The sequence below is a fragment of the Phasianus colchicus genome, chromosome 2, assembly GCF_987193195.1.
Source record: "Phasianus colchicus chromosome 2, bPhaCol1.hap1.1, whole genome shotgun sequence".
NCBI classification, from domain to species: Eukaryota; Metazoa; Chordata; class Aves; order Galliformes; family Phasianidae; genus Phasianus; species Phasianus colchicus.
The window spans coordinates 79,336,319-79,353,065 of NC_143437.1; the positions used below are offsets into that span (position 1 = coordinate 79,336,319).

Here is a 16,747-nt window from a genome sequence, read left to right on the forward strand (position 1 = left end):
TGCACCTGCTTGCTGGGAAGATCATCTGTGATGAACAGGGCTCTCTCTGAGCCATGTTTCCTGGCAGTAATATCTGCTGATAGCCAAAGCCAGAGAACAGTTACAGGAGCAAACAGACCTTTAAACTGACTGAAGAGTCTTAAAGTATTTATGTTCATATCTTTTCTGTTGGTTACATGTCATTACACGTGTTCTTTCCTATTGACTGAGTGACCAAAACCTGGTCGGTGGGTGCCAAGGCACTCGGTATCTGCTGAGATTCAGCGTGAGATTGTAGCTCTGGTGAGAGCCCTGCTCTCAGGCTTCACTGGAGCTTCTGTCACTGTATTGGACTGTCCTTTTTTTTTTTTTTTTCCCCCAAGGTTTGATTTTTCCTGAGAGTTGGGTTTTAGCTTCCTTTCTTTTCCTTAAGTTCAAGGTGCTGCTTGAGGAGACACGTGGGTACAGCTCCTGCTCATCCATATTTTGGTCTCACAGTAAAGAGGCATTTTAGCTTTAAAAGCTCAAGTCTTCCTGCATCATTACCCAGCATGCATTAAGCAGAATGAGCAAGATTTTTCTCTGCTGTCTTAGGATGGAGGATGGAGAAGTGTCCACTAATGAGGCAGCTGATTCTGAAGTAGTCTGGATAAGACTCCACTGTAAAGAACTTCAGGCTGTGAGTTCTAGCAGGCAGGTGGAAGCTCCTTGTTCATATGCATTGATGGCACATGCTCATCAGAGAGTTGTAAAGCAGTGGAGAAACAGTGTTTCCAATATTAATATGTAAATTATATGCTAAGAAAGGATCAAAGGCTCTTGAAGTACAGAAGTAAGCACTAATTGCATTCCTTGCCCTTCAGTAAACTGTGTACTGTAGATAGCTCTTTTCCCTCTATAAGCATTTAAAGCTTTCCTTTTGCCTGCTTCTTCATGCTTAAATATTTCACATACATTTTCCCTATGTTGGGCTGTTTGCATATAATGCATTGTTGTACCTTGTGGAGTTGCCACTCTGAATATACAGCAGAGGGGCAGAACAGAGTGCAGAAAGGTTTTTTCCGGCACTTTATTTTGGTGTGGAGCCTGATGTTTTGTTTGAACAGCCTTTCTGTGCTCTAGTTCCGTAGAACAGTTCATAGATTATTAGTAGCATAGAGCAGCACTGAGGCACCACTGTACTGAGGCAGATTTCCTTGTGCCAAGTAGCCTCATTTTCAAACACATCTGAACATGTTGGAAACTATTTGGAATTTTTTTATCCTAGTATTTTTTTTCTGGAAATCTGTTGCAGAACTTCAGTCTCTAGATGTCTATGAATCTGGTTACTTCATAATCATGTTTTTTGTGTGAGAAGATTCTTCTTTCTTGTGCTTTCTCCCTGATGTTCCTGGTGTGTTTTGTAGAACAATGCCACGTGTTTTGTAGCACAATCTTACCCTCTCTCAAGATGTGGCATTGTTGCTTTTTTTTAGGCTAAATAAGCCGACTTGTAGCTGCGTCCATTACAAGATAAAACTCTGCATTTTGGTGGTCATCTACCTGGTATTCTCTGAAAGTGTCCAGTCCGAGTTCCTTTTCTTTAATGCAAGCTAATAAGATCTGTTGTGCAGTTTGAGCTGAGGCCTTCCTTACAGAGCTTATCCCAACAGAACTACTCCTCTGTTGCCTCTGGAGGAGTAGAATAACTAGGCCTAGGGAGACATGTACAGTAAGACTCAGATTCACCATCTCTAAATGGAAAGATCTCAGAACTACAGGAAGAACTATGTCAATTTTCAGAACAAACTACACAAAGAGTAGCTGGAGTGGTGCCTGATGAACACTGAAAGCTTGTGTTAGGACACTTGATGTTCAAGCCCTATGGCCAGAATTGGTGGTCTCACAGCACAGTGCTTTTGTGGGCGGCTCACAGCTGGGAGCATGCAATGCTTAGTGTTGCTTTTCCTTGCTGGAGATATGCAAAAGGATTACAGAATAGGAAGAGCCCTTTTGCATACTCTTTTAGCAGCTGCTTCTGTTGGTTGAAGGAGAAAATTGCAGAGTATTTCCCTGCTCTCATTTGCTCATTTATTTGCATTTACTAAGAGAAACCAGCACATACTCAGAATTATCAGAAAAGCAAGCACATACTCAGAATTATCAGAAAAGCAAGATTAAACAGGAACCTCCCCTATGCAGTGAAGGTGATTTAAGTTTAAATCCTTTGGAGATGGCTTTATTTAAGTTCATAACTGGTACTCTGCTGTGTCTAGCACTGGAAGAAGTGTTAGTTTTATAGAGAGGATTCCTACTTGCGTAACACCTGAAGTGCTGTAACAACTTTAATTTCTGTAAATAAGAGGTATTGTTCGTTCCCACTTGAAGCTGGTGTGGTGATGCCACGCAGTATAGCTCTGCAGAGAGGCACATTGAATTCATAGAGCTTGGTTTAAGAGAGTTTCTCCTTTATAGGTGCCTAAGGCTTAGTCAACAAGCTCATTTTTTACTCAGTACACTCGTGTACTTAATTTTTTTAGGATGTTCTTTGGACTAAGACTCAGAAATTTCCTTTACTTTAAAATCCTGCCTCTGAGTGGAGAAGTGGAGAGGACTGGGGAGGATATTTTGTTCATCAGAAAGTGGAAGAAAGGCTTGAGGTGATCTCTCTACTTCTGATGAAATTCATTCCTTTATCTGGGAACTCTTAAATCATCCCTGGCAGAGGTGACATTATAAAAATAATTCTGAAGAACAAAAGTTCTCACCCCTGTAATATACTGCATTGCACCAAATGATGTGCTTTCCTTTCCTTCTTTTTTTTTTTTTTTTTTTTCCCTTCAGGAGCCAACAAGACTAGTAAGATGCATAGAAACTTTAGCTTCCCTTAGATTTCTTTAACAGTGTTTGCAAGATATTATTTTTTTTTCCTCAAGCAACCAAATCATTATTGAAATAAGCTACACAACGAACAGCCAGAGTGGTTTCCAATGACTCCCAAGGGCTTGGCCAGAACATATCAAGTTCATGCTTGTCTCAGCTGAAGGGACCCTTGTTGTGAGCCCAGCCCCATTGCATTGATAACATCTTCTGTGTCAATGTGTGCCCTGGCAGCACTGTGTCATAATCAGCGTATGTTTGCTTACTGGAGAGCATGGCATGCATTTAATGAGTGACTGATTAAATGAGGGTAAAATAAGTGTTTTCCCTACAGCTTCCTGCTTTGACACTCTGGGGACACAGGATTTACTATGAGATAGCAGGGAGAATTTTGTGCTAGTCTGTGTGATACATGGCTGCCTAATACAACTCAAGATCCCCTCTGAGGAAAACTTGTTTTTGTTTCCCCCCTTTTGAATGATCAGGAGGTGACTCAACAGATTGCCTCCTAATGGTGTAAGGAGGTAGAAGCTGGTGCATCCTCAGGTGAATTTATTCTTGGAACAGGAATGGGGTTTTTTTGTTTCATTTTGTTGGCAGTAAAAGCAATACCTAAGCAGTTCTGAAGCTGAATTATGGGCTTCAGGGTGTATGGAAAGTTTGGTTACAAGGACACTGACATCCATCCCTTTCAGTAAACTGTTAAATAAAGAAAAACCCAAACTCCAGGAGACAGCAAATATCAGATGAAGCTGGTGATTCTCTGCTGTGGTCATAGTCAATGACAGCTAATTCAGTCCAAATAGAGTTACAACCTAAAAGCACAGATAAGATAATTCTGAAGCGATTTCTGTTGGTCTTAGTGATTTTGAGACATATTTTGGAATACCACTTAGCTCATGTAATTCTGGGGGCTTGTCAAGTCTATTTTAATAAGCTTGATTAAATTCTGCTGAGGAGCTTTTCTACTGCATAACAAAAAAGTATTTTAATCTTCTATTAGGCAAAATATTCAGCACATGCATGAGAACTCAGAGTTGCTCTGCTGTTCAGTGTCAGTAACAAGTATTTTTCAGGGCAGCTTCTTGCTGTGTCACTTGAGACAGAGCTGGGTGTTGAGATGCCTTATGGTTTGGGAAGTCCTAGGTGCCAGTTTGCATTTATCTCAAGGAGACGAGACACCCTTTAAAGAAAATCTGCAGCTCAGCCAGGACATTCAGGTGCAAACACACCAGCCAGACTGTGGAGCAAGTGGACAGCCAGAATAAAGACAGATGGAGGGAGGTGAGCTTTGACCTTTCTCTATGCAGCATTGCAAGCTTCTCTCCAAACAGACTTTAACTCCCTAACACCTGATTTCTATAGGTTTTCATATATTTTCAAATCATCAACTTGATGCACCTGGTCCAGTTTTATTTATGTTTGGTGAGTATAATAGTTTATATTTGATGAGTGTATTGGAACATGATTTCTGCTGTGTACTTCTGTGTTTTTCCAGAATACCTCAAAGGGATTTAAACAGGAGCCAGACACCTCTCAGCCACAGCAGCTCCTCCAACCTTCTTAGCAGCTGTTAGATCTATGTGACAAGTGAGAGCTTCTAATAAAAAAGTCATTTTATTGCGTATGTCTGATTTGTTAGCTTGATTTACAGAAGGTGATAAGTAATCCTGACCAGATTGGTCCTGGGATCTGGAGGTATCTGGAGGCCTTCCAGCAGCAAAGGCTTTAGTACAATATTCTAATTTATAGTATAGTGTTCTGTTTAGCATAACTCAGCTTTACAAATTGGCTATGTTTGGCTTTAATATTCCCTCATATTGACTGTGATAGCAGTAAATTTTTTATCTGATAAAAGAACTGTTATTTGGGAATGCAAAGAGGTCTCTCCTTTGAAAGTTGTTGATGGCCTCTTAAAGAAGCACATGAAGTCAGGCATCCAAGCAGAGATGCTGACAGTTTGCTCTGCCACAGGCACATTGCACTGTAAGTGAACTGGGAGCCTTCTGTGTAACTGGTAAACTGCTCTTGAATATGCCAGTGACTTTACTGGGATCACTGGGTATGCATAGCAGCCTGGGTGAAGTCAAGGTGGTAAAGCTGCCATTTTCAAAGGGGACTGGCTCTCATCCACTACAATAAAGAATCCCTGTCTCAACAGCCCCAGAGTATTTTCAGCTTAGCTTCTCACACTTTACTTGCTACTTTATTGGCAAAACTCTTTCATGCTGTAAGTAATTCTGCAATGTATATAGAGGTAGTAAAACAAGCAGTCATTCTTCACCTTTCAAAATTCACTTAGAATGGTGACACATTTGCTTTTATCTTGTGTGACTATCAAGAGAAAAAAGTATTAAAAGTTTTATGTGTCTGAGCATTTTCCTTACAGAAAATTCTTCTGGCAGATACAGTCTCTTATTTGATCCTGTTTGTATTTCACTTTTACAGGGATGTAATTATGTATATGCAAGGGGAATTGATTCATATTCATTAAAAAAAAAATGCTCTTCCCATTAGATACTAAAAATGTACTTAAGAGTTTGGCTTGTTAACTTTTGATTTTTAAGATTTTTAAATGCTGTGGTGTCAGTGATACAAATCACTTTAGTTTGGCAGCTCTGCTGTAGCAAGCTTCAGGTCTTTTTACTAGAAGCTGAGGGATTCTGCGTGTGTGTATGTGTCTGTGTGTACACATTTACACCTACTTGCACACTTGCCTTCAGGTGTTTAAAAATGCATTTATGTTCTTATGTGTAGACATCCTCTCATGTATCAACACAGAGCTTCAGCTGCAGGATTAGTGCAACTCATCCTGCCCCAATACCAGAGAAAGGCAGGGACTTGTGAAAGCGTAAGAAATATCTTTAAGGAGGAAGGAGGTAATGAGGAATAAAAGAAAGAGAATGATGCCATGAGATCATATAAACTATCTGTGGACCCAATGTAGTGGTTCTGAATCATTTGAAAACATGACTGGGGATGTAAGCTGTCCCTGCCTGACACCATTTGTAAAGATTGTAATTTGGCTGATGGATATTACAATAGAAGCAGATCTTGAGGAATGATTTGCAAGAGAAGATTCCCATTAAATCTTCTTCAAAGAGTACACTTTCTCCTTCAATCAGTCACAGTTCCTGGAGCTGAATCATTAGTAAAGCATCTTTTCTAATGAAGTTCAGAGCCCCACAGTACTAGGAGCAGGATGAAATTAAAGCTTGAGAGACTCGCTGTACTCTGGCAAAAGCGGTCAATCTTCCAGAAGTTGCCTTGTGTTTGCTGTAGAGCTATTGTGTGAAAATGAGATGTGGCTGTGTAATATCCCAGCTCCATGTTCCGTGGGAAAGTTTATTAGAATTGCACTGAGTGGATTGCAATTGGAGAAATGGCCTGGGGAAGTCAGCGCAGCCAGTTCTGGCAAGCAGAGGATTCAGAAGGTGCAAGTTCCACAGTCAGTCCAGGGCAAAGCCTTTGAAGTACTTTAAATGGATGGAAAACACTGTGTTGCTAAACTTTGTAAAAACCTTTCGGAATTCAAGTGGGACAACACAAACTCATCTCTGCAGATTTAGGACTTAGATTCTCAAAAGAAAGTAACCACACATCCAAGTCCAATTCAAGGTGAGTGCTTACCTATCACTGAAATATAAATCCAAAGAACCGCCTTCATGTCTTTCTGTGGGCAAAGCCAGGAGATCTGCTTGGGCTTATGTCAGGTCTTTGATGTCTTCACCCATATCTACTCAAGATGCTGAAGGAAAAATCTACACATGTCTTTTCATCTCCACAGCAACTGCAGAAAAGTTCTTACGTGTTTTACATGTGAAAAGAAAGTGAATTACATATTTCTGTCTAGGTGGAGATGGGACTCCTACATTTGGACAAACTACTCATCTTTTGCTGCAAAGTACCAATGAGACCAGTCTGGACTCATGCATCGAAATTAAAACCTCTGAAGGCTTGCAAATTATTTGGCACTAGTTTTGGCCCATCTCTAACTAGAGTGGTACTCTGATTCAAGTGCCCAGCTAGGTGAGATTGAATTTAATTGTTAATGAGATAATTGTTTAATTGTTTAGAAGATAAATTAATTTTGTAAGGGCCAGAGTGAAGGGTGAAACACTGCCACAAGTTTGTTTTGAGACAGTTACCAGTACACCACCACTTGCCTGTTCACTTTTCTCAAAGTGCAACCAACAAGTATGGCTGTGCACAGTGCAGAAGCCAAGAAAAAATCAACAACCTGTGTTTCCTTTTGTCCCTCTCAGCTATGTGATTCAGAATATTTCTGGTGAAGTTTTGCTTTCAGGCTGTTGGAAAACAAACTATCACTGTCCTTGCCAAAGAACGTAGTTTCTCATGGCAGTGACTTTCTCTGCTAGATGTAGATTTCAACTGGCATTAGCTCTTTCCCTACTCTCTGGTGTGTAACAAGAATTCCCCTTAGAACCATAAAATGGTTTAGGTTGGAAGGGACCTTAAAGATCACCTCATTCCAACCTTCTGCTGCTGTTAGGGACGCCTTCCACAGATCAGGTTGCCCAAAGCCTCATCTAGCCTGGCTTTGAACACCTGCAGGGATGGAGCATTCATAGCTTTTCTGGGCAGACTCTTCCAGTGCCTCCCCACTCTCTGAGTAAAATTTAGTTTAAAGTCATCACCCTCCATGCTGTTTCTACACTCCTCCCTTATCTTTCCTTTAGTTACTGAAAGGCTGTAATGAAATCTCTCTGGAGTTTTCCCTTTAATACATTCTTGCTGTTTCTTGGACATCTGCTTCCCAATATCCTCTCATAGCGCACTCATAATATAGCACTAAGCATCTCCCTTGCTCTCTGCCTCCACAGGCACACTTCTGCTCAGTAATTTGTATAAAAGCAGATAATTTCCCTCTCTCAGTCCCTTCTCTTTCCCCATCCCACAAATAAATTGAAAGCAGCAGAAATTGGAAGATGTCAGGTAGAAACAACAGAAAAAACAAGATTTATACAAACACGCTGAATTTGTCTCCCTATTGTTGACCAGGGGACAATAGTCTGGACCATACTTGTCTGAAAGGTACAATATCAGAAATAATAAATCCCTACAAATTTCATGAAAGTAGTTGGTCAAGAAGAGGAGGTGGAATATTGATGTCATACCAGGGCAGAAAGTGGTATGGAGTGATGCTGCCTATATGCCACAGAATTCAGAGGGGAGCACAGCTTGTAGATAGAGAGGTAGGAAACCAAGCTGCCCTATCTCTGCTACTCATGAAGCTAGCAATTCATTTCTCTTGCCTCAGATAAAATGGAGAAACAATGAACCGTTCTTTACTCCTAGGGTGTTGTTGTATCTGAACCATTTATTTTTGATTGCATTACAGTCAGTTATGATTAACATAGGTTTGGCTGTAGCTGCTTATCACATAGAAGATATCTGACTATGACCTCTATGATGTGGAATCTGTCAGCTGAGGTTTTTTGCAACTCTTTTATCTGTTGTTTAACAGGCAGACTATAACGACCATGATCCCAAGTGGTAAATAACTACTCATGGATTAGGTAGTATCAAATGTATTGTAAGATCGAGATAACTATCCATAACAGGGCTGAGGTTCCCAGCTGCAGTCACAATAATCCTTCTGACATTTACTGGCAGAACTGAAAGTCATAATCTGGAGAGGAAGGTAGTGGTTAGGTAGGCAGACTCAGATGGACTATGGAATAATAAAACTTCTTTTTTTTCTTTCTTAGCTATGAAATAAACTTCTAACATTTCATCTTTTTCAAGACATCATATGAAGAAAGTGAAAAATAGAAGTTATTTTGTTCACTTAGAGTCAGTTTCTACTGAGAGCTGTATCAGAAAAGATAAAGAAGATATCTTCTGGAAAACCCAGATAAAAATCTACCTTCCTTTATGATTAAGTAAAGTAAGCTATAAATTTATGTGCTTCCTTTAATAAAAGCTCTAACTTGTGCTTTGGAAAAAGATGGCAGTAAAGCTGTTCTCTCTCAGGAATACAGAGACACATCTCTCTGGCTATTTCTACCCAAACTTTCAGTCTGCATAATCTCAGATTTAGTAGAAGCAATAATATTTAATATCTACAAATTTCATAAAGTTTTATGGATTTGAAAGACTACAATAGCTACTTTCTTATTCTTAAAGACATCCATGTTAGGCTTGCAATGGAAGTGGGTCAGAAGAGTAGTGTGATGACCCCTCCTGCAGTGGAATATATTGATGAGCTGGGTGTCTCCCATTCTCCTGCACTCAGAAGTCTGACCTGTCTCACATGTTGGCTATATCTTTTGAAGTCAAGATTTGTAGGAAACCTGAAGATTACAGAGACAGGAAGTGGAGAGTAGTTACTGGAAGAAATGGTAAATAATGTTGTCAAAGTTGATAAGAAAAATTACATAGACTAATTTTACTTTCTTTTGGAATTTTATTTATTTTTCTGAAAACTTGTTTTGGAGAAGAAAGATGAAAGCATGTAAAAACATTTCATTGACTCTGTATCCATGGTCTATGTCCATGGAATCGACTTATTCAGATTACTGAAAACTCTCAGGAAACCAATAAACCATAGAGAAGCAAGTGGGAGAATTTTCAAGTTTAAAAATGCTAAAAAAAGTTTGTCATTACAAATCTTTTGCCCACAAAGGTCTGTTGAAAGTATATGCTGTATTTGTATTTTTAATTAAAAAAAAAAAATACTGGAGAAATCTATCAAGTCTAAATCTTTTCTACAAAGTTTCAGCAACTCAGTGTTTCCCATTGGGTGGGTGGGAACCATTAATTGAAAAAATTCTCACCTGCACTACAAAGAAATTTTCGGTAGCTTTGATCGTGATTAGAAAGAGAATTCTCTGAAATGGGCAAGTTGTGCTCCTCACTCCTCCTTTCATCTTGATTGGAATGGCTACTGCATGCTCTGAGCTTCAAACAGCTGTCCAAATTAATGGCATGACTCATCAAGATCTTATAAAAATTTCAATAGTAAATTTTTGAAGAATGCTTTGACACACAGCCTCTATGATGAGCTCAGTTTAATATGGTATTGAATACTTGTTAAACTGTGTGGTGACAGGGTAACAAAAAGTTTTGGATTACTAAGGATACTCTGACTGGCTAGATGCGTTTCTCTCTTAGATAACTCTTGACAGTTTCATTATCAACAGATAATTGGCAGCTCTGCTGCCATACATCTATTTACTGGTTATTTCACTGCATTGTTTGCCAACCCCCTGCTGTCCTCGTGCTGCTGTAAGGTAGAACAGAGAGACAGGCTCCACACTTTTTTTTTGGTTGAAAAAGAGAAAGTGATCTCTGAAGGAGAAGGAACAGGATCAAGCAATGCAGTGCTGGCTGCAGTCAAAGTGGAAACACTGAACATGTCATTTTGTCGGTGTGTACCATTTGAAATTTGCCTAGCTCCAGAGTTGAAATAAATCCACCAGCAAAATGCAATTTTTCACCTTCAAAGATTTTGTGGCTCTTTTACTAAGCTTTCATGCATTGAAAGCCTGAAGCACAGTTTTAATCTGAATGTTAGTAATCAAATCAAGCTTGTGTAAAAGTTGTGAATGCTTACCATAGCTATTGTTTATTCCAGAGGCTTTCCTCTTCTTTGAGACTGTGGAAGAAATATAAATGTATTTAAATCTGTATAGACAATATGTTGATGTATTTGTTGATGCTGCCTATAAATATATTATCTCCCCTTTTTATTAATACAACTGTGTCTGCCTAAGCTGTCTGTAGTAATCTAATTAAAACTGTTTTGCTATCAAGGCAGCTAAATCACAGAGGAAAAAGCAAATACTGCATACAGAGAAAGGCAGGTAATTTCTATCACTACTTTGAAAACTGCTGGCTTTTTCAATCAGCGGCAGATTTCCATGAACAGAATAGGCATTCTCACAACACTACAGAAAATGAAAAGCTATTTCTATTGATAATGATGCTATTTGCTCTAGAGACCTTTGTTGCTTTACAGGAGCTGGTTCAGAACTCGCTAGTTCTGTCCTTATCAGCCTTATATTTATATTAATTTATATTAACTACTATGCAGTTAGTATTTAAGGAACTTTTGTATTGTTTTCTCAGAGTTTTGCACGAGGTTGTATCAGAAGCAGCATTCCTCATTGAGTTGTACTTGCAAAACAAGACAGGGATGATTTTCCCATTGGAAACAAAGAATCTTTAAATTCTTTTTTATTTTGCCCTTGATAAAACACAGTATTGCCTAGGCTGCATGAAGGCTACATTTTCAGCCCCTGGGAGCACCTGACTTGCAAAAAAAAGAAAAAAAAGAAAAAAAAAAATAAGGAAAACTCTGACAGTAATTGAGTTTTCTTGTTTCCTTTCCAGTTCCAGCGTTGTGACTGATTTTGGGCATCTGTCTGCGAGTGTTTGTTCCCACTTCTGCCAGGGGACTCCCACATGCAGCTCCTGCCTTCTCCCCTGTGTGTTTTCTTTTCACCTCCCTCACAGAAGCCACTTTTCCTGAGAAATGGGAAAACCATCAGCATGTCCTCTTGCCCTGAGGGCTATTGGTTGGTTGTCTTTGCTTTTTGAAGGTGAGAGACATCTGCTTTCTGTCATGGGCTACTCAGAAAGCAGAGGCCAGAGCTGGCAGCTTCCAGATGGGTCCTTTTTACCACCCAGAAATGCAGGAGGAGAGAGATCTCAATGCCATGTAGGTAATGCATGCAAGAAGCCACTGCTCCTGACATTTCTGGGAGTATTCATAGGAGTGTATATATGCCCTGACAGCAGGCATTTCAAATCTTGGGTCAGTGCTCGTTGTGTCTGGCCTGGTGAGAGCTGGTGAGTGGAGACTGATGTGAAGGGCTCTGTCCTTTTGCAGGAGAGGAGGAGGAGAAGGTGATGAGCTCCAGCATGGCCAAGGAGGAGAAAAGATTGAGAAAGACCACACCATGGGTGTGTTCTCTCCCCAGCTCCACGTTCTCACTCTCCACCTCCTGCTCTGAGCCTCATGGCGTGGCAGGATAAAGGCACTGTGGCCTGTTAGTGACCTCGTGAACTGTTCCTGCAGCTGCAATGACAGAATCACAGACTGGTTGAAGTTGACGAGGACCTCTGGTGGACACCTGGTCCAACCCCTGCTCAAATAGGGACAGTCAGAGCAGGGTGCCCAGGACTGTGTCCAGACAGCTCTTGAACATCTCTAGAAAAGGAGATCCCACATCATCTCTGTGTTCCAGTGCTTGGTCATCCCCACAGTACAGAAGTACTGCCTTGTGTTCAGAGGAAACCTTCTGTGTTCCAGTTCATGCCCAGTGCCTCCTGTTTTGTCCATAGGCACTGCTGTTCAACCACTCAATCATGCCACAAGGTTTAGGCAGAGCAGTGACAGGGGGCCAGTAACATTAAATTCCTCTTTACCCCAGCCCCAGGGAAGCAGCTGGTTAGAGCCATGGGCTCCCCAAACCAGACTGCTGTGCTGAAATTTTGCATTGAAAAGCTGCAGTATCACATCACCACCAAAGACTAGCAGAGAAGGGGAAAGGCATTCGTCTGGCATAGCTGTTCCCTCCCCAGAGGAAAAGACCATAAATTATAGTAATGTTTTGAGGATTTCTTATTTTCACCCTGTTTATCTGCCTGCTAGAGCCTTTTTTTTTTTTTTTTTTTTTTTTTTTTAAATATGTCTTGTTAAGCCATTTGTTTCACAGTTGCCAGTGGGGACAGTTTGTTCTCCCACACTGCATTGGTATAATTCCCCCTAGTTTCTAAGTGAGGTCTTGAATCAGGCTTCAGGGGGGATTTGCCCTTGAAAGCGAACCCACTGACAGCTATTTCCAGTTTGGTCCTGATAGGAGGTTTACAAAATATCTTGTCCCACCAGCAGTCTGGTCCACTGCCTTTTTCCAGTACCTTTTTAGGAGGTAATAGTTACTGTTTCCTGCTATGCTTCTCCAGTTTCAAAGTAACAACTGGTAGCATCACTTCTCTATGTTCTCCTACCAAAGGAAGAAATGCTGGTCTGTGTCAGAAGGAAGGTGTTTGGAAGACAGTCAGACTGGGGACCTGGGCAGGTAAGCTTCCTATTGTGCACAGACCTGTTTTGTCTGCAAAAAGACTTTGACTGCAAGATCTGCAATGGATGTGTTAATGTTCTTTGCATAGTACGATATTTAAAAAGTATTATTAAATAGATAGGAGGTTGCTGAACTTCCACCAGAGCTTCTCAGCCTACTTAGAATTCAAAACCTTTTCTAGATGTAAGACAATAAATCTGACAATGAAGGAAAGCGTTCAGATACTCTGTTTCCCCTAGAATAAAAGGAAAGACAAAGAAAGTGATATATCGCTTTAATATTAAAGCTAAAATGCTTTGATGGTGAGAAAAACTTTCAGAAGAGAAAATGAGGGGGGTGAAAAATCTTTTAGAAAGGAAAATGGAATGCTATTTTTAAAATTCTTTTATTCTTTTTAGACTGTGGTATTTTACAGAGCCTTGGAGATGACAAAGCAGCTGCTTCCCCTGTGCTTGACTGAACACTTTCTCCACACACCACTGGGTTAGGTTTTTTTCTTTTTTGTCACATTGATCTTCTCTTGTTGCTCTGCCTCTAACATGCCATTAGGTGCCTCTGAGTGCCAGTAGTGAGTGAGATCAGCTTCTTGTGGGTAAACCACCATTAGGCTCTTCCTGACACAACTTATAATGTTATAGTCCATGTCTACTCTTTGAACATATTTTGAGAGATAGAATTACCTTATTACTATTTTTACTACTTGTACTGAAGGAATTGGTAGGGGCTGTAGCCCGCATCTGGGCAGTGTTGTACAGATATTGCACAAATGAAAATTAAAAGGCAGCACTTTCCTCCTAAAGTTTCACTGTGAATGAGTGAGACAGAAGAAGATGTAAGTATTGTCCCTGATTTGCTGCAGGAACCTAAAGCTCTCCAGTGCTGCACAGAAAAATCTAGGCAAGCTCTGAACAGAAATAATATACCAAAAGGAGCGTGACTCTGTGTCCTAAAACAACCACTCTGCAAGTTCTAAGGTGAAGAGGCGTGTTAAGGTGTTTACCTGCATTCTGCTATCAAAGCTGCTTGGCTGTCTTTTCTTCATGTGACTTTGCACAGTGTCCACAGCATTTAAACATGGAAACAGAGTTAATCAGCTATATTAGCCAGCCTAGCATCTCTCGTTCATATTACGGATGTTGGTTGTTGCCCCATCATCCCAATAAGTTAAGACTGCCTGCTCACCAGTTTTCTAGAGTGCGTCGAGAATACTCATGCTATCTAATATGCTGCAGAGCAACTTCTGAAAACACATACGTAACAGCTTTATTATCTCTCCTTGGATTGTCCCTTAAAATAGCTCTTTGTGCCTGTAATTTCTGCCAGGATGTGGTGATGATGAGTCTGTTGGCTTGCAAATGCTGTTATGTACCACACCAATCAATACTGTCTGATTGGTTCTTATCTGCCTGTAATGCTTTGTTGTCTACTTGCTGTGGGTGTGAGTGATTAGGGCAGCCTTCTGAGTTTGTAGAGTGTTTCATGCAAAAACTTGGTGGTTATTGGATTTCTAAGTCCTGGGGTAATACATGTATTATTAATCACAATAATAAGCAGCAAGAAATATTTCTCCACCTGCCTCTCTAAGCTTGCACATGACCCCTCAGCCTTGTGCCTTTTGCCACCCTCAAGCACACTCCTACGACTCACCATACGTGGGAGCGATTTGCTGCTGCTGATGTTAAGTATGTCTGTATTTAATAATTGAAAAGAATTAGCATAATGCTTGACTTGTTGAATTTCTATGGGAGAACAGTAACTTCCAGTGGTCATTTAAAGTCCAGTCATGTTCTAGCAGACTTCAGTGACAACAGTGTTAGGTCCTTAATGTATACTTGGCTTTAAAATTTTCCTTGAAGCCCTGAGTTATACATTCATAACTAATTTTTCATACAACACACAGTTGCTAGCGCTGCACTACTTTAAAGGATTATTTTGCAGTTGTTTACCTTTGCCGAGGGCCTTGAAAGCCAGAAATGAAAAATCTGTGTGGAAATAAGCAGTACTAACTTATAGCGCTGGTGCTTTTCACTAACTCTTTAAAAAGAGTTTGTGCAATTTGTGCAGTTTGTCAGAGAATGGCTTGGGAATGTCATCTAAGTACTAAGCGACACACCTTCATTTTGTGAAGTGAGAAACATCCTCCAATTGAATGGAAAACTGATGCATTTTTTTCTTGTCTATTTTAGATTGGCTCATTCAATAGGTTGAAGTCTGAAGTTAGGGGTATGGTTAGGAATTAGGCTATTTGGACCATTCAGCAATCACAAGAGATAGGAATGGCAAATTGCATCATTGGTAACACTACCTGAGAGATTTGGAGTTCCGAGGGTGGAAAGGCAAAGGAGACCAAGAAAATCTTCTCTGTTGGTAGAAACAGCAAAAGGAAAATTCATTTAGAAAGTAGTTAGCATCTCTTCATATGTTCACAAACATAGGTATTGTGTAAATACACTGAAGTTATCAGGACTATGAGTGAAAGATAAAGAATACTGTTTCTGCAGATGAAGGTCATGGTTTAGAATCACAATCTTAGTACAGGCAGTCTGCAATAGCTATCCCATACCTTGACATCCAGATGTGTGCACGCATGGAGAAAGTTCAAGGCAGTGGCTGGATAGATAGGTAGGGAGGTGGCAATATGCCTGTTCTATGTCTCTGTAGGCAGGACTAGCAGGCAGCTCATCCTCACCTCTTGCTTGGATTGTCTGCTCCTGCTTTATGAGGGGTGCCACCTGAAGCCTGCAAGCTCACCCTCGTTTCTGACATCTCCCCTTCTTCCATCCACTCTGAATATGCCCTGCCTGAGAGACCACTTGGGTTAAGAACATGTGTAATAGCTCATTCTTAAATGAGGGAGTGTCTGACCAAAGTAGAAAAAAAGAAAATACTGACAGAAAGAAATTATTAGTGGAAAATAAATAAAGAAAAGAGGAATGAGTTAAACTAAGAGAAATGAAAAAGTAGGCAGCAACTAGGCTGTGAAAAATGATCACAGCCAACATTAGCTGTGCTGCAGCTTGTGTGTGCTCAGGGAGAAAATGACTGAAACAGAAGAAATGCGTGTGTTGGTCTTTGAGTCTTTCTTTCTTTCGGGTAAAATAACTTATCTTTGTTTCTCAAGTGGGGAATACAAAACACAGTGGGGATATACTGATCATTTCCTTTTTTTTTTTTTTTTTTTTTTTGGTCTTTTGGTCTTGTATTTCCTTTTCTCTATAATGTTTGAAAGTAGAATTTGAAAATAGAAAGTAGAAAATGAGAGGAAGTGTCTACAAGAGATGGTGCACTGAGTAATGATATTGTTTTTTAAAAGTAGATGCGTACTTCTGATTTCCTTTCAAAGTATAATGATTCGTACATGATCCTTTAGGAAATCTCAATTTCAGTTCTGCAAGTGTGGTAAAAATATGAATAGATCACTGCACCAGTTAAAAAATCAGGTGTACTTCATTCTTTCTTCATGTGGGTGGCCTATGTACATAATTTTAGGTCAAGAGAAAGAATTTTTATTTTTTACGTCCATGAAGTCTCTCAGATCTGCTTTGAGGTTCCACAGTACCAAACAGTGCACAAACACTGGACATGTCTTCATACAAGTATATCTCTTAAATTTTATATGTGTTGGAAACAGGCTGTTGTGGAAAGAGCAACTCAGCACAAATGTATCCAAGAAGGATACACCTTGCTGGCAAATGGAAGGAAAATTCTGTAAATCTGCTTTTCTACAATTTCACATATTCTGTGAAATGAATATTCACCTTCAAGTCTGATTAACATATCAGTGTTCATGAAACCTGGTAAACACTCTAGTGACTATACAACCTTATGTGAAACTCTTTGTAGGAGTTACACAGGTT

General features: G+C 40.0%; 1 protein-coding gene across 5 annotated transcripts in view; it reads left to right on the forward strand.

Annotated features, from left to right (window-relative positions):
* Positions 1-12,509: 12,509 nt before the first annotated feature.
* Positions 12,510-16,747, forward strand: part of LOC149919132 (uncharacterized) — a 38,242-nt gene continuing 34,004 nt past the window's right edge. For 2 of the 5 annotated variants that reach the window (XR_016464807.1, XM_090136711.1), the window contains exon 1: positions 12,510-12,887. Coding sequence is in view for 1 of the 5 variants with exons in the window: in XM_090136711.1 (XP_089992837.1) it covers positions 12,805-12,887 (83 nt within the window). In the remaining 4 variants the exon portion in view is untranslated. The remainder of the gene's footprint in view (positions 12,888-16,747) is intronic. The other 3 variants (XR_016464809.1, XR_016464806.1, XR_016464808.1) reach the window with 3 other exon arrangements.